We start from the raw sequence: 18651 nt of genomic DNA, 5'->3' as shown, positions 1-18651 counted from the left end.
TGTGGTGCAAAGACACACAGTGAAAGGGCCTTGAGTGAGCACTGACCAACCTTGCTCCAAATACAGCAAGATTGTCTCATCAGCACGTTGTTGCTTCAGAATTAGACAGACCTGCTGAAACTTAGGAATTACAGTTACAGGCAAAGCACACTATAGACAGAGTTGTATTGCTCCCAGGCCATGAGCTAGCAGCTCTTCACAGAGAGCTGACACACAGAAGCAGCTTCCTGACTGAAGGAGCCCCCACGCTGCAGTCTGTTGTGGGGGCATGTGTATGCACAGAAACATAAAAGCCTCAAGCTTGGTGAAGTCCCATTGAACTTCCTTTCCTCTCCCAAAAACACTTATCTCCTAAGAGAACTGGGTTGCCTCTGAGGGAAAAAAAAAAGAAAAAAATAATATTTGGAGCAGTAGCAGAACAATCTGAAACAAGAGTCAAATGCCAAGGTAGCTGTTGGCCCAAAATACATCTAATTTCAGAAAGTATTTTTTTCTGAACTGCGAGGAGCCAAATGAGAAGTCCTGAACAATACTCAGAGAAACCAAGCACAGGGGAAAAGCATGGAGCTAGGGGTGACATGAAACGGAGGTGACATCTTCTCTTAGCCTTAACCATGCAAAATTATTTTTAAAATGTTTTCAAACCCTTTGGGTTTTGTCCTCTTGTGGCTACAGCATGTGAGTAACCTTAACCTGGTGAACATCACTGCCTTCTCCTAGCTGGAATGAGTTTGCCACCTATATAGTACAGTTCCTGTGTCACTAGAAAATTATCAGTCATCCAAGTAGTGACCGTGGGTCCTTTCAGCACAAGACAAATGCTGCCTTAACTCAACCCTGTGGTTCAGACAGCAGCAAGCCAGCCTCCTGCAGCCCTCAGTGGCCAGAGTCACAGATTTACTGCCATTATGTTCCAGTGTAGCCAGATAAAAAAGCTGAACAGACAATCACACTGCCAGGGAAAACAGCAGGCTGTTCCCAAGGATGGGTTAGAAAAGGGCAAACGCTGAATCTTTTTGAGAGCAACTTGTAACAAAAATGAACTCAGCCCTAGGAGGCTCCAGCTCGATTAACAGACCCCTTCTGCCTACAGTTCTTTCTGAGGCCTCCTGGTCTTGGCTGTAATAGCAGAGAAGTCCAAGATGCTTAAATCCCTGCAGATGAGATATGACTATTGTAGTCATGCAGATTGTATCCAAACAACTTTGATGCAATTCCAGCGTAATTTTGCATTAGGGCCGCTCATTTTTGCCTTTTCATTTCTAGTGATCACTTCAGCACCACTTATGTTCACTCCTCTCTTTGTGCATGCCCATTACAATGCAGGTGACCAAGGTGCAGTGATACTCCATTGATTACCAAAAAACCCACCCATCTTCTGTGTGGGTAAAACTGATAAAATCCAAGTGTTGCCTCCATTCTCTACTGAAATAGGATTGCTAAGTGCCTCTGCTGGAGTCTCCAGGCACCTGCAGCATTTCAGGGGTTGCTAGCCCAGCTCTTGTAGTTACTGTTATTCTCCAGCCAGCCCTGCTTCCCACAGCCTGGAAACCCTGGACACTCAACCCCCTCTAGGTTTGGACTATCTCCCAGTGCCGTACGTGGGGGTGGCAGCAGGCTGACACAAAAGGACTCATCGCAAGAAGTGATCAGTCAGAAGCTGCCAGCAGCTTTATCTCAGGAGGTTCACATTTCCTGTGTCCAGAGACCTTGTGGCGGCGGGTCAGGTGTACTGGGCTGGTTTGGACTCTTGGGCAGCTGGGTTTTGGATCCTTATCACATCAGCAACCTGCAGAAGCCTGCGTTTGCTGGGTGTCTGTAAACCAAGGTAAGGTTACAGCCAGTACAAAGTGGTTGAACTCCAGGCTCCTTGTCCTTGCTTTGTAGCAGCTCGGTGCCATGAGCGAGGGCACCCCCCATGACCTGACTACCCTTCATCTTGTTCTCCTCTCTTTCTTGGCTGCTTAAGGCACGTCTTGTTAGTAAACACCATAAATTCTTTAAGGTTTGGGGGCAGTCAGACAGTCTAGGATATGGGAAGGGGAGGAAAGAAAAAAAAAAAAAAAAAAAGATATTTTGGGTGTGAGTCCTCCCCCTTTATCATGAGGGAACAGGGTGATATGCATCTCTTCGGAGGGGAACAGCAGCTCATTTCTGGCATCACTAAATTATTTTGTGGCCTCTTGTGTGAATGGGTGAGTAGAAGGACAGGTTCAGAAGCTTAAACTATGCTAAATAAAAGAAACTTCTCATCTGTGATGGAATTTGAGCGCTGAGCTGTAGCTGTCATGATAATTAAATATTTACAGTAATTCTTCTTCCCTTGCCAGAGGTTTCCTTTTCTCTAAACCTTCCACGTGAAACTTTTCTGGAAGGAGCGGGGATTGGCACAGGCAGTGTTCTCACACCACACAGCTCAAGACTGATACATGTTGGGAACATTGTCAGGGTGAGGAAAAGGGACAGGGGCGCTGCCTGCATGCATGGGGTTCATCCTGCAGAAGCAGGGGAATGCCTGGCAGAGAACACCTGTCCACTTGAGTTCTGCCTCCCTCCCCCCTCTCAAGGCATCCCACCTGCTCCCTGCCTCCTTACATCCCTCTGACACACGCCTGCCTGCAACATTTCCACCTCTCATTTCAATCTTTCTTCTTCGTTCCCACTTTTTCCATTTGCCCTTTGACTTTCCTTCGTATTTCTCCGTTTGGGTAAATCTGCTCAGCTGAACACACAGAGGACCTGGAGTTAAACAGAGGAACTGCAGGGAACAAGTGAGCAATTTGTTAGCACGCTGACCCTGGCCAGAATGTGGCTGGTCTCGTGTCCCTGTCCCGTGTCACGGCGCTGGAGCAGACAGCGAGTGCACGGGGACACGGGGGCACGGAAACCTTCAGAGCTCGCAGGGCCTCGACAGCACCAGAACGGCTTCACCAGCTCCAGCCTGGCTCTTCTTTGGGCCTGTGCACCTGTGAGCTCCAGAGGGGCCTTGGATCTGCCCTGGCACTCGGCAGGGGCAGCACTCGTGCTCCAAGAGCAGAAATGCACGGCCAGCGTGGCTCTGTGCCAGGCACAGGAGAGCAGACTGAGCAGCAGGAGGGAGAATAAAGCTGAGGCTCTCTAAAATAGACATAGTGACAATACAAAAGCCATGTAAGGAATCCAGAAAATTCAGACTTCATTTGCTGCACGTGTGACCCGAGATAATATACTTATGCAATGCCTGGCTAGCTGCTACCTAGCAGTTACATTCAATGAAATCCATTAGTAAAGCAGTTCAAACATTACCATTTACCTCTTCATATTTACATCTCCTTATACCTTTATTAAATACTTACTAACTTTCCTAGTCTTGGCTTCTGAACTTCTATTTGCTGAAAATTAGCAGCCAAAAAATGGCATTTAAAACCTATTCTGAAATCATTCATGAAAAATACCGAGGCAGTATTTTTCTTATGACACAAAGCCAATATATTTTTGTCAAATTCAAAAGCTGTCTAATTCCCCTTCTCTGATAGAAGTTTTCAATTGAAATCTAATTAACTGCAGACTAATCAATTCATATTTTTTGTCAAATAAATTTAGGTTTGGCACTGAAGACACAAACTTTGTGACTTTCTAGCTATAATTTTAGACTCACTATGGGTCTCTGTGGGAAATGAAGCTTTTTCTGCCTGTGGACTTCCCTTTGATGCCTACATCTATGAGCACCTGATATGACCAGATCAGAAGACTTTGATTGGTCTCTGCTCTGAATTCCTTCAGCTTCTCATCTATGTGAGGGCTCAAAGACTGCTGTGTACCTCTACCATGGCTAGATGGGATTTAATCAATGTCTTCTATGGACAGGAATTTCTCTTTCTGTCCTCGGCTCCTTAATCTGGCTATCACATTTTGCAAACTGGAATTTCTACCACTTTAAAAATCTAGAACAGAGGAGTCCATAGGAAAAACAACAGACCATCACTTTTCCCTGACTGAAATTTTATTCAGATATCTGTGCCAAAGGTTGGAGCTGACAGCTCTACAAAATGTCTAGCCCCTGTTGCATGAGCTCCAATCTTCCACCTGAAGTTTGTGGGGTGGTGGGAGACTGATTTACCCCTAAATTCTTCTACTTCAGTCATACATACCAGGACAAGAAGGTGGTCTCACTGCCTCTGCTCTGGCTTCAAAGACTGTGGCTACAATACAAAGAAGGAGCAAAGCTGGAATTTGCACTGGACAATGAACTCCAGTGGTCCCATATCTCCCCTCTTACATTATTGCCCCCCTCTAGGGGAAGGAAAGTAAAAAAAGGCATGTGCATCACTAGATCCACACAGCCCTGGTCCTCTGTGGCCAGAGGTGTAGCCATGGGCAGGAAGCATGGAGAACAGGGGTGGCCAGGCTACCCTAGAGACTCCATCAGCTGAATCTGTGCTGTGGAAAGGGAAGGCAGGCAGCAAAATCCACTTACTGGGACCACCAGCACTGGAGTAACAGCACTGAGCAGGAGGAAGAGCACACATGTAGGCAGGAAAAAGAGCACACAGATAAAGGTCTAGAGCATGGGGCACAGGGGGCATCCAAGATTCTTCCTGACATCCCTTGCTAAGGCTGGACATGCCTGAGTTTGTATCCAGAGAGAGCTGGAAGATGAATGCAGCTGGAAATCCAGCTGGACACATTGGAAGCAGGGCCAGGAGATTTTGATGAGGCCTCACCAGACACTGGGCAAGAGCGAAGGGCTACTGCTTCCACTCAGAGTCTGCAGCCACAGGATGCACACAAACCAGCAGGTGCACACCTGCTACTTGCCACACCAGCAGGGCTTCCAGCCAGGACCAGATTTTTTTAAGATTTCTGCCCCGTGCCCCCACCATTTTGCTCTGTAGCTGGAGCTACCTTCTTATTTTCCCCAAAGGTCCACCAGGCTGTGGCAAAAGTTAAAGACTCTTTCATTATCTGGACCTGATCTTTTGCTGTGTGGGCATTGTGGTGCAGGAGGCATAGGGCAGCCAGGCAGATCCCAGCACCAACCCTCCTATATCAGCTCTCTTGGGATAGATTGGTATATCTATATAGATACCTGAAGAACAAACTCTGCATTTGCACCCATTTTGCACAGTTTGGTGCCTCTGGGGCCAGGCTTCAACATGCACCCTAAACAGATGATCCAAAATCCTTTCAACATCTACCACAGAAAAAGTGGAATAACACAGTAGGCCTCCAAATTGCTCTGCAAACCACAGTGTACTAAGCTAAGTAGTCCTGCTTATCTCTTTTAAATTTAGAGCTCATTATGCTGCAAAAAGACAACTCTCTGCTGACATGAAAACTGAAGCACAGAAGTAAAAAAAAAAGCCTTGCTAGTAAAACAAGAAATGCAAAAATTACACTCTTCTTTCCTCATTTATAAAATATAATAATAATAAAGATTCTGTAATTCTGTTAGCAAAAAGACATTTCCTCAGGGAGTTATAGATCAATTACTAATTACACAGTCAGCTCCTGAGCTGTGATGCTTTGTATTCTTAAAAAAATAACCTGCAACTCTCCCCCCTCCAGTGCAAAATATTTTTTTACTTTTTTTTTTAATATTGCTGTGCAAGCAAAAGCCTCTGAAAGCTTCCAGAGCCTGTGAGACTGGTCCCTTGCTGCCTGGAATGTGATTATTTCACACCCTGGAACACTAAGATTTCTCTCCAAACTGTGTACTAAGAGAAAATGTCAGAGTTTCTTAATAGTTTCAGAGACATGATACGAAAAGACATAAACAGGTTTTCACACTGTGATAAGAAAGCCAGAAGGACTCGCCAAGCTCAGATGACTGCATGCGAGCGATGGGGCCTCACTTCTAAAAACCAAGAGTCAGAACACAGGCTGAGCTCTGTGCTTCACTGCTTAGGGGGAAAAAAAAAGGAAAATAAAAAAGAATGCCTGCATTTTGGTCCTATAAGCCTACTGGTTTTACCTTTTTGGGGGCTTTGTGTTTTGGTTTTTTTTAAGAAACCTAACATTCACGTGGTAGGGAATTAGCTTTCAGGAAGGCAAAAAATCAGAGGCAATAATTGAGAACTACCCGTTATGCAGGCAGGGTAGTGCTGCCTCCCTGTTTTGATTCTTCTCTGGTGTGATTCATTTCGTTTTGATGACTGCTTTCATTTCAATATGTTGCACATCTAGGGATAGCTTTACTGGGAGAAAGCAAATGAAATAATTAGTATCATTAAGGAGGGAAAAGCGAGTGCATGTTTGAGGGGAGGGCTGTGCTGCTGCTATTTCTACCTTTGGTTAAGATGCTATTTAGTCTGCTGCTTGCTGGTTTCCATCTTTTTCTGATCACTACTTGAAGCACCTAATTGCTATATTTATTACAGTTTTCTTTGACTTGCCATAATTTTATAGAGACTTCTATTTGGCATCGAACATTAGCTCAACCAGGATTTTCTGAGCATTCTGCTGTTTACCCTGCTGCTAATAAGTATTTAATGATCTGAGATTTTAAAGTCATAACTATGCAAATTCTGGCCAGGTCCCTGAAGGACTGCAGTTAATTAAAAGCCAAGAAAAAGCAGAAGATTGGCAACACTTCCCCATCTTGTTAGATTAAGGCCAGTTGGTGTGTTTTGGGTTAAGAGACATCTTCCCAGTGTGGAAGGGCACCACGCAGTGATGGATTTGTTTCCTGGAAACAGGTGGGCATTTGAGAATGGGGGGTTGGTACCTCACATCCTTCAGAGAGCTGCCAGTTCCCTTTCCCAGGATGAGATTTAGAGGGATGAACTTGGGACCATAAGTGCTTTCTATGTAAGGAGAAAGTTGATGTTCACAGTGATGCTGCACGTGTCTGAAAAGAGCTTGGATGAATGAATTTGGGAGGCATCATCCCTCCAGGTTTTTGGAAAGCATGCCATATCTAGGGAATTATGGGGAACAGAACTCAAGGACAGTAGAGAACTATCAGAAAGAAAACGTACCTCAGTTAATGGAAATACTTTCCAGACTCCCAGTGTGGAAGCTGCATAAAGCACTCCTGAAGAAGCAACTAGCCAAAAGGGACACAAAGTGAGATGAAGTGTTCTGCTCAGTTTAAGGGGCTGCCAGGCTTGCCTGAAAAGAGATCTTCACCTGTGCAAAACCCTCTCCCCAAAGGTTGCATAACTACTCAGAAGGTCAAGGGTGCTTTGGAAAAGAAATGGAGCTCCAGGAGAGCTGTGCTCCCATACCAGAGGTGAAATTAAAAATCAAATTTAGGAAGGCATTCAGACTTCAAGGACAGTATTTACCCATGATGATGTGCTTTGAAACTAATTGTTTTTATTATCATGAGAGATATACCACATATTATAGGCTTGGATTTATGAACCTTTCTGAAGAAATTGGACAAGAAATATTCAGCTGAACTCATTAGTGGCACATTCTGGCCAACAGGCAAAAAGGTGATGGAGGAATCTGGTGACAAAGTGCTGGCTTGGCCAGCCACCTAGAGCATGAGACTGGCAGAGAACTGGGCTAATCCTGTGCAGAAATATTAACCAGCATTTAATTAGAAGAAAAATTAGGTTTTAGAGAACTGAAAGACCAGTCAGAAGATTAAATAAAAGACCAAAGGGGAAAGTGATAAAACTAGGAAAAGAGTTAATTCTTACAGAACCTACATGTCAAGAACAAAACTAATCAAGGCACTAAAAGATGTAAAGAGGAGAAAAATAGTGTTGCCTATATACCAGTGCCAGGGGCCTGAGTAATAAAGAGAAAAAGAATTGTTCATTTTATGAGCAGAATGCCTAAATGGCATTGGGAAGGCCTGGTGGGAAAATCTACATGAAAGGAATATTAAAATCAAGGATTTTAACCTTGTCGGGAGGCTCAAGTGGACAGAAAGAGAGGGGGAGTAACACACTCTGTCAGAAATGGCATTTTCTAGTACAGTCAGTGACAAAATACTTATGGATTCATTTTCTGCCATATAGAGAATTCCTTCTGGCTAGAGAAATGGGCTGATAGGGGCCTCATGAAATTCAACAGACGAGTGCAAGGTCCTGCATTTGGTCTGGAGTGATGGACAGTGGTGCTGCTGCAAAGGAGCTGCCAGTCCTGGGAGACAGGTCCACCAGGGAAGGACAATGACACACCAAGCTGCACCAGTCAGATTGCAGCAGGGAGATGAGGGAGGGATTATGCTCCTTACTTTGCACTCAGTAGACCACGTCTAAAACATCACATTCACTTCTGGCCCTCCAATAAAAGGAGGTGTTGGTAAATTGAAGCAAGTTCAGTGGAGGCTCACCAAGGTTCCCGGGCTTGGAGCATTTGTCCTGTAAGGAGAGGAGATGAGTTTGGTGGGACCTAACAGCAGTTCCTTGGTACCTACAAGGCAGTGAGATTTAAGCCAGAATCTTTACATTTCCACATGGCAGGAGAACAAGACACAACAAATATAAACACAAAGAGGAAAGGGAGGTTTGGACTAGTTACAGAGATACATCAGCAGTGAGGCTGGGATGGTGAGAGATGGTGCCATCTCCATCCATGGGGTTCTTCAAGACTTGACTGGACAACTCTAACTTGAGTTTGCTGTTGACTCTCCTTTGAACAGGATTGGAGTGGAGACCCTACAAGGCCCTTTCCAACCCTGATTACCTATGATCCTGTGGATGTGACTAGGTATGTCCAGATCACACCAGAATACAGGCTGACTAGCTGTCTTGATAAAAGCACTCGCCCAGTTCACCTCTAAGAATTAAATTTGGGCAGTGCTTTGGGGGCACCTAAATCTCCTTGGTTCCCAGCCTTACAAATCACAATACAAATTGTATTCAAGAATGGAAGACAGAATTTCTCTCAAGTTCTTTTAAACTTGATTGCATGTGTTATGTCCAAGTCATGTAAGGTCACTAACAGCACCAGGTATATCTGGTGGATTTGAGAGGCCATATTCATGAATTTGAAAACACACAGAAACAGCCACAGAACCATAAAATCATTTAGATTGGAAAACACCTTTAAGATCATTGAGTCCAATTCAACCTAGCCAAGTCTACCAGCAAACCCCGTCCTTAAGCACTAGTCACATCTACATGTCTTTTAAAAGTGTCAAACTAGTCAGACTTCAATTCATGAGCTGTGGAGTACAGTCAAGTGGTGTTTAGGAATATTTATCAGGTATCCTAGAAGCTTCAGGAGGGACAAGAAAGGTGAACAGGCTAAGAAGATAATACAACATGAGTGGAAGCAAAAGCAGCAACATAATAGCAGGAAAGGGAAAGGTGATACTCATGAATATAAATTAGGAGATGGACTCGTAGAAAATTTGTAAGAGAACTGAAAGAGCACATAAAATGTGTAAGTTTTAGAACAAGAAAACAGAATTGTCACTAACAGCATAAAAAAGGCAGAAAACATCAGTTAAAATAAAAAGTCCTCTGGGGAAGGTCAGATGATGTAAGTGCACCATTGATCATAATGAGCTAATTTCAGCTCCAGCTGTGATCAAGTATTTCAGGCTGTGTCTAAGTAGGGATTTTCTAAGATAAGCAAGTCTGGACAATTTGTATGCAAGAGTTTTAAAAGAGACGGCCAGAAAAGATCTGGACCAGTACTGATAATTTTTGATTAGACTCAGAAAACTGGGAAAGCATCCAAGGGTCAAAGGAATTCTGATGTTGTGCCAGTACACAGTGATCTCAGTGACAGGACTGATGCTGGTGACAGAACAGTGATGAAATTGTCAATATGCATCTTGGATAGATTATGGATTAAAAGTGGCTAACAAAATTAACCATACCCAATACAAGTGTAAGGAAAAATAGACATCATCAAACTAATGTGTTATAATCTCTTATGAGATTACAAGTCTGGTTCACACAAGTAATTAGGTTGATATGGCTGGAATGATATGTAATCATCATGACATACATTAGCTGGAGAAAAACCATCTAAGTAATAAACCTCACACGCAACACTAAGTGGGGATTCATTTGTGAGCAGATGTACTTCTGTAATGCACAATTCTTGCCACTCTGTTCTTTATTTATTTATCACAACCTGACAGAAAACTAAAAAAAGTCACTGATGGATTTTGCAGTTGAGGCGTATTTTTGGGAGAACAGAAAAGAAATGAAGATGACAAGTCAGGGATAGAACAGCATGAACTGCTTTGGAAATGCAAATAATATGTATTCCAGTATTTCAGTTTGAAAAAAATGGAACCAACGTACATCTGTGAACAAAGTTTACTGTTCCTACTAATAGGAAGGGGTTTTCTCTCTTCAGAAGAGGAGACAGGAAAAAAACCCCAACCAATCAAGCTTGGAGACCATGAAGAAAGCAGCTGAATTAATTGATTGTGGGGTGCTGTGATTGAATGGACAGGCTACTGCAGTACTTGGCTATAGGAAATGGGAAATTTCAGGCAGGAATAGTAAGACAATATTACAACCAGTGGCACTGAAACAGACTGAAGCACTGACAGAATGCTCTGCCATATATTCTGAAATGCACCACTTTTAAAGCTGTTTAAGAACACCACAAGAATACCTCAAAATGCCAAAATATCCAAAATGCCATTTCTCACACCAAAGGTAAGGACAGGGGGAATTTGACCACAGTTTGAGATCTGACTGGCACACTCTACTGTGATAATGGAGAGAGGTAAAGACAGCATTCTGTGAAAGACAGACCCTCTCCTCAGTCAATGGAATTCAAGCAACAAGTAGTTAGAGAAAGATTTTGGGCATATTTTTGGGGACACACGTGCAATCACAATCAAACACTGACCACCCCTGCCCCCCATAGTGAAGTCCTCTGCCCCTTAATTTACCTACCATGTCTCAGGGATGCCACAGAAGAGGGCAAGGACAGACAGAATTCCCACCATAGATGGTTAATTACAGCACTTGGATCATGAGAGGCAGAACAGCCTCTCCCTACGTGGAATTCATGTCCCCAGGGTCAGGGAGACCCTCAGGTCAGATGTATAAAGGGATAGTATCTCCTTTCCTAGAGGGACAGTGGCATCTCTGGCCACGCGTGAATGCAACTGTTTCACAGAATAGAGTGATCAGGGGCAATTGTTCACTCTTACATTGCTAGAGAGCTGCCTGGCTTGATGAGTATGAGCCCAGAAACAAGTGACTCTTCCCCTAAATTCACACACATACAGACTCTGGCTGACATTTCCAATCTGATCAGCTTTCTCATTATCTCAACTTTCAAACTACCATAGGCTCTCAACTGGAGGTAGCTGCCCTCTGGAGCTGCCTCAGTTCAAGCTCTCCAAACACACCCATCACTGTGGGAAACAAATGACGCCAGACAGGACCTAATCACGCAGGGAAGGGAAGAGGGACTCCCACCAGGACAGCTGGTGGTGACGAGCACAGTCTGCTTGAAACGTCTGGGAGCCTGCAACCTCCTGTCACCAGCAAGCACTTGGGAATGGGAGCATCAACAAGCTGAATCTGCAGCCCTGGTTGTTTGTGCACACAAGGGGCATTGGCACTCTTCAAACCAAATTGCTTCATATGATTTTTGGAGGTCTGAGGGGAGCATTGAGGGAGAACATTAACTTATAACTGTTGTTTTGGGTTTTTTCCTAACCCTTTCAGAAAAAAACAAAAAAAAACATTTTGAAGGTGGTTAGGGGAGGGAGTGTTTGAGAGGGGAGAAAATTCTGGTGATGTCAGCTCCTATTGCCATGGAAACTGAACATTTTTAGTGACAATGGAGTCTTCCTCCTTGAGCTGCTGGGTTGCAGGGGCAAGCAGGGCAAGGGCACACGAGGGAATTCAGCTAACTAAAACTATAGCTTCTGGCTTTCCAAGGAAGTGAGGAAATAACTACAAATGATTGCCTGAATACATGGTTTATGTAACCAGAACACCTTCTGGGGCCATAGCAGCAAGCACTCATTATGCTCTTTGATAAAGCGTGCCGCTGTGCAGCAAACCAGGTGAAGACATCTCAGCTGCCCAGGAATGCCCCACAGAATGAGCCCTGCCTGCACCTCACTTTTCCATGCTACTGTCTATTCTTTGCAACCTTTGCTGCCTTGCTGGTGTTTATTTGGAAAGGGAAAAGGGAGGAGAAAGGGTTGGGAAGTACAGTCCATATTCTTGAAGCTGAGAGAAGCTGCATGGACTCCCAGCTGGGCGTTGCTCCCCAGCATCAGGGGTGTTTCCCTGGGAGCCAAGTGTATGACCTCCCTTACAGAAAGCAAGAATCCAGGATGGTGAAAAGGAGAAGGCTCTTAGAGAAAACTGATTAGCCTCTGATCAGGATCTAGTTCCCTGGCATGGAGAAAATGTGCAAGACCTAATGCTAGGTGTCCTCCCTAAGTCAATGCTAAGGCAGCATCTGGACAACATGGCTTCAGAAGCCATGATCCAGGTGTGGAATCAAGAAGGATAACAGTTGGGGCTTACATTTGAGGTTAAGCAAAGGCCTACAGTATGCAAGGACAAGTTAAAGCCTTGGATTTGATTTAAACAGTGCAGAAAATTTTAATGAATTTCAAAGAATAATGAATTAATAACCACAAACTTTTATAACTCGAAATACATTATATAGTCATTAGTTCTATATAACTAAATGGAAAAATCTTTCTTTAGCAGAAGTCCTTTGAGATCAGATATTCTAATGAGATTACTATCATTTCATTTTGACACCTCATGAGGACAATTGAATAGAAATCAGGAAACAAATTTCTTTCAGTTTTGGACCTGAAATAAAAAAATCCTCCACACAGATTATTTCATATCTAAGGGGTTGATTCAAAGTCTCTTTGGCATTAAAAGAAGTTCAGATATGAGCTTTTTTTTTTCCTGGTACTGCTATCAGATGCACAAAAGACTCTGTCTCTCCTCAAATTCCTGCCAGCAATGGTGACAGAAGGAAATGTGTAAGGGAGTTTGCTCCCTTCTTGCCTAGGTAGTGTGGATTTCACTTGTTTTCCGCACGAAGTATTTGAGCTCTCCCTCTTTCATTTAGTATTGCCCCACCCTCTTTTCAGACAGCACCACTCACATACCATGCTTGCAGGGACCCCAGGCAGAGCAAGACCCCCAGCTCCCACACCTTTTCACCTCATGCTGGTTTTCCTGTGCCCGCCTGGAGCAGTCTTTCTCCCAGAACACTGTGGCTCGTCACCCTCACGGAGCAGCACCATGGGCTCCAAGGCCCCCTTTTCAAACCTACCCAGCTTTTCCTTCCTCACAGGCTGCTGTGCTAGGGTCTTTGCTTTCCCTGCATCCATCCAGTCCCCAGCAATTTAGCCACCAGGAGCTCAGGCTAGAACATACAATGATCTGGCTTTCCTCAGCACCAAGTCTCAGGGGCTTTAACTGGCACTTCTCATGTCGGGCCGTTTTACATCAGATGTTAACCACAGCAGAATCAGCTACAAGAAAGGTCTTCCCATCTCACACACATTGTGCTAATTTAGAAAACCCTACAGCTTTCATCTGCCTGTCCTCTTTCATGCACAACCTGGCTGAGAATCAGCCTTCAAATTTTTACAGCTGCACCGAGTTTGAAAATCTCTGCTCCTCCCAGAAGCAAACAATTATCTGCTCCTCCAGAGGGAATGACTTTCAAGTCTTGCTGTGGAAGAACTCTGTCAAAAGCAAATATAAAGACAGTGCTGCTCCACACCAGGGGGAAAACTGCAAAGTGAGCTCAAACTCACTGCTAGTTCAGTCAGTAATACATGCACTTCCAGGCAACAGTGGAGCTGGTAATTCCTGGCTAAAGAAAATTAAAATTGAGGGCTTCCATCTGAAAAGATGTTCTTTTTTTTTTTTTTTTTTTCTGGGAGAAGAGCAATATATCATATTTATCTCTGATTTTTTTTTTTTTTTTAATCCCACAAGGCATTCCAATTGAAAATTAGAATTCTGGGGGAAAAAAGCACATCCCACTGGTATCAGAAATGGACATTTTGCTGTGATTTAGCAAGCAAATTTTGGTAGACTTTCCACTTGATACATGCAGAGGGGAAAATCAAAGCTTCACCATAGCAACTTTGTTGTAAAAAACCCTCAAATGTCAACTTGTCCCAATAGTACTCTGGGTAATGCTGGTGCAATACAAAAACAAAAAGCCCTGAATGAAAAAACCTACATTCCTACCCTTGAAACACTGCTGCTGGAAAAAAGAAATGCTAGCTTTATCTTGGTTCTGGTGAAGGTTAGACCTCTTCTACCTAGACATTTTAAAACCACAAAAACCCAGGCATGTCTCTGGGCAAGCTCTTCAGCTGGTACAAATGAGCACCCTCTGCTGCAGTTGTGCTAGACAGATGGCTGCACATCAGGAGGAGCTGAGCTACCTTGTCTGCTCTTTCTTCCGTTGGCTGCTAACCCCAGCATGCCCAAATCCAGCTTGGCTGCTGCACTGGAGTAGCACCAGAGTGGAAACTTTCTCCTCAGTTACATCATTTCTGTTCCATACAAGACTCTAGTAAACCCAGAATAGACCAATCCAGAAACTGTCAACCTACCCAGCCATGACAATGAAGAAATCCAGGCGGTTCCAGGTGTCTCCAAGGTAACACTTCTTGCCAAAGATCCCCAGGGCCACCATCTTCAAGACCATTTCCATGGCAAAGAAGATGAAGATGAAATCATCAAACACCTGCCAAACAGAAACCCAAGAGCATATTTGACAAGCATTCTCAGCCTTGGACTTTCAAACACAGAATGTGAGAAAAATACTAATTTCAGTACTCCTGAAAATGAGATCAAGGCAGGGCTGGAAAAGTTTCTTCCATGTAGCCCTGGCATCACAGTTTCTTACTGCTCCAGTTCAGTGAGGGCTTTTATAGCTTTCTTACCCACAAGTGAAATAACTGATGCAGACTCAGAGACTCCTTACATAGAGTACTTGAAAAGTGGTGTTGGTTCAGCACCAGCAGATCTAAACCTGGCCAGGAAAACACTGTTTTTCCAAGATCCCCCCAGGAGGGACTCCTCATCACATTGCTGCAGATGGCTCAGCTGAGGACATAGTGCAGCTTCCCACACAGCTTGGACAGCACACACCCATCACAGAGAGAAGCTTCAGATACCTGAAGGCCTTAGCCACTGTGGATGACAGCCTTTGCTGTCACCTTCTCTTTGGGGAAACATCAAGCTCAGCTGGTGTCTTACAGTCTGGATGTACTCATGGCCCTTCTAAGCATTCTCTTTTTATCCTCTCCCTTTGGGCATCCTGAATTCCACAGTATCTGTTGAATCAGTGATAGTCTTGCACATCACCAGACTACCAAATGCATTGGGAGCTGCTGTTCCCTCCTGCCGGAAGTTATTTCTCCCTGGCCTAACCCTGCCCTACGTGTCTTGTGGGTGTCTGTGTCAGGAAACCCCTGCTTACGTGCAGGTTCAGGAATATTGGCAAGTGTTCATTATTGCACAGTCACCAGCAAAGTTCATTCATTCTCTCTCTTGTCCCATTCCCCTGCTCAGAGCAAGCTCTTGCCTTTTACAGCAGGATAGCTGACTGCCAGGGACAGCCTTGCCAGCCTCTCCGGGAGGGCATCGCCCACACGCTGAAGGAAAGCATGCATGAAAATTTGTGACTTGGACAGAAGCACCATCACAACAAGAAGGAAATCTGCTTACCTGCAAGATTTTACACCTGTCAGAAAGGCAGTCCATATCCTCACATGGCTGGTACATTCCCAGGGTAACGCAGTTTAGCAAAATCACCATCATGCTGACACACTCGAACCAGGTGGAAGAGAGTCAAGGAAAACTTCTGCAAAAGCATCATGGCTGAGATAAGCTTGCTCTAGGCTTGAGTAAAAATGTAGGAAGATTAAGGGAAAGAAGTGCTGGTAGGCTGATTTATTACATTCCCACATTCTCTGCACCCAGTTCATCGATACTCCATTCCTTGATTATGCCAAAACTCCTTTGTAAAAGGGAAAGCAGAGGTAGCACAAAAGGCCTAAAGTACGTACACAAGTCAAATCATTGCCATAGTCAAACACATGCTTGCTCCTCTCCTGTTGCTTTGCAGTCCCTTCTCTCATTGGTTTGCTGAATATTCCAAATAGATGGAAGAGACTTTCCAAGGTGGACTATGCCTAAACGTATCACAGACCTACAAGATCAAGGGATCTAAATCAAAACGGGCAGACTGATCTCTACATGATTATTGCCCTTCTGGGAAGGCTGGAACTGTCTGTTGTCACCTCTCAGAGAAACTTGGGGGCAAAGAAGTGCCACTGACCCTGTCACTATGTTTCCAGAAGTGACCCACACTGTATAAAACTCCACAATGTGCCCAAGTTACTCACTAACTAAAAGGAGAACGTGTGTTTCTGACCCCAGCTGGTGATCTGTTTATGCCCTAAAGCATGAGGATTGATAGTCCTTATAATTGTTTTCTCAGCTACACTGGTGTCCCCACAGATGCTTTGCTTATTCATTTGAATCCTTTGTTGATAATCTTGCTAAAATATCTGCTTTGATAATAGTTAGCAGCCCGGAGCTACATTGGCTAATTATACTTTACATTAAAAACTGTTCCCTCCTATTTATTATTAATTTGTTGTCTTATAATTTTGTCAAGTGCCACTTCGTTTATGTATTAGAGAAGTAGATAAAAATGGTGTATTTGTGTGACCTTTGTACTCTACATGCTCTAGCTGCTCCCTCTCACCATCCCTCTCCTCCTGAAGGAGTTTTAAAGCCTGATACACACTTATCCAAGAGCTCATTTACAGTATTTCAGCTCTAAAAGTGGGTACATTTGTGCAGTACTTTCCAGTGTTCTCACTGCAAAGCAGTGATGTAGACTAAATAGACCTCCAGCCTCTGGCAGAAACGTTCTTGGGCATTTTACACACCTCACAACAACATATCTGCCCAGTCTCCGCTGTCAGACAATTTTACCTTTTTTTTAATAGAAGAAGCAAAAAATTATCTACTTAAAATACAACCCACTGAGTGCATCCATTTTCAGTCCTTTCAGTACTGAATCTAAAAGGGCAGCCTGTATCTCTGATCACTTCTGAAAGACATTCAGCTTCTGTGGTTTGTTCTGAGCAACTCTTCCATGCTCATTCTCTGACAGTGATTTATGACTAAACCGCACAATCTGATCTAGAGGATTATTAATTCTCTCTCTTCTCCCCCACCTGGTTTGTGGTGAGCTACCTTCAGTTGCAAAATCAGACAAGAGGAGGGCACTAGTTCTACTGTTCCAATTATGCTCTAATGTGATTTCAAGAATCTGTTATCACTATCCCTCACAAAGTTAATCCCATGTGCCCTACAAAGTAATGCACATTACTTTGACCACCCTCAAAGCAGGCTTCAAAACCAGGCTCTTTTCTGAGAGGAATGCGCCAAAAGGGCACCAAGTATTTTCACTCAGGGTCTATGCAACACAACTTCAACTTCCCACCTCCCTTTTTCTTGCACATTTCTTTAATGATAGATCTGAAGCCCAGGAAAGCAGTTTGAGAGGTTTCCATTAGCTCACACAGGCTTTTTAGATAAGACTGCAGTTCTTTTTCTGGACTCTTCAAAATCTGTTTGGTGTCACCATTCCCTTACAGAACCACAGAATGGCTGATTTTGGGAGGGCCTCTGGAGGTCATCTTGTCCACCTTCCCTGCTCAAAGTAGCATCAACTACAGCAGATTGCTCAGGGTTGCATTCACTTGGGGCATGAATATCTTCAGGTATACAGACACCAGAACCTCTCTGGGCAACCTGCTCCAGCATTTGATTATTTACACAGAAAGTAAGTGTTTTTTTAAGTTAAAATAGGACATATCCCACTTTTCAGTCTGTGACCATTACCTCTTGGCCTGTCACTGGACATCACTGAGCAGTCTGTGTCCTTTACTCCTCCTATCAGGTACCATTACCCATGGATAAGATCTCCCTAAACCATCTCTCCTCCAGCCTGAGCAGCCCCAGCCCTCTCAGCCTTTTCATTTTTGCAGGTGCTTTGACAGTTTCTGGAAAGGCAGCACCAGGGAAGCCCTGATAGAGGGGTCAGTGCTGAATGACATTCTTCAAGGGGCCAAAACAGTTTCAGAGCAGTCTGAGCCAATGGTTGCAAAAGTCCTTCTCCCTGGGCATAAGGAGGTCAGGAGATATGTGAACAAAACCAGGGCCTCAAACATTCCTGGATTAAATTAATGCATGACAAATGAAAAGCAGAAATTGTTTTAAAAGCCAGTTGTCTTTTTTTTTTTTTTTCTCCAGAAAGCATGACACAAGAGAGTTGGAGGCAGAGAGTATTACTCTGGCTACAGCCCAACTCAGGAAAGTCAGGAGTTTTGATCTAACACAGATCTACACTTCTCTGCACGTGCCTTGGCAGCAGCAATGCCAGGGCAGCACACTTCCAAGTTTCCTTGCAGAGCCCCCCACAAGGCCATGCAGACCATGGCAGGGTGCTGTCAGCTTCTGGTGAGACCCTGAAGCACAAGACCTAACAAGACATGGCAAGCTCTCCCAAAAAGCCTGAAACTTAGGCCAGCTGTGCAATCTCATCTTCCTGCTCGAAATGCCATGGCCAGTTGCAGATGATTTCTTCTCCCCTGCTTTTAGGATATCAGTTCTCAGAGTTTGCCAGCATTGTCCAGGCTTCCCAACAATATTACAGAACCACTGGCCGCTCCCAGGCTATTACAGTGGCATTAGAAAA

At 44.1% G+C, this 18651-nt stretch overlaps 1 protein-coding gene across 1 annotated transcript in view; it reads right to left on the bottom strand.

The window, feature by feature from the left end:
- Window positions 1-18651, bottom strand: part of CACNA1I (calcium voltage-gated channel subunit alpha1 I) — a 147900-nt gene that overhangs the window by 66909 nt on the left and 62340 nt on the right. The window contains exons 2-3 of the mRNA XM_059847875.1: window positions 15603-15714; window positions 14483-14616 (exon numbers count right to left, since the gene is read on the bottom strand). Of these exons, the coding sequence (XP_059703858.1) occupies window positions 14483-14616; window positions 15603-15714 (246 nt within the window). The remainder of the gene's footprint in view (window positions 1-14482; window positions 14617-15602; window positions 15715-18651) is intronic.

The sequence above is a fragment of the Haemorhous mexicanus genome, chromosome 5 (genome assembly GCF_027477595.1).
Source record: "Haemorhous mexicanus isolate bHaeMex1 chromosome 5, bHaeMex1.pri, whole genome shotgun sequence".
Taxonomy (NCBI): domain Eukaryota; kingdom Metazoa; phylum Chordata; class Aves; order Passeriformes; family Fringillidae; genus Haemorhous; species Haemorhous mexicanus.
This window is presented reverse-complemented; position numbering and strand designations above follow the sequence as displayed.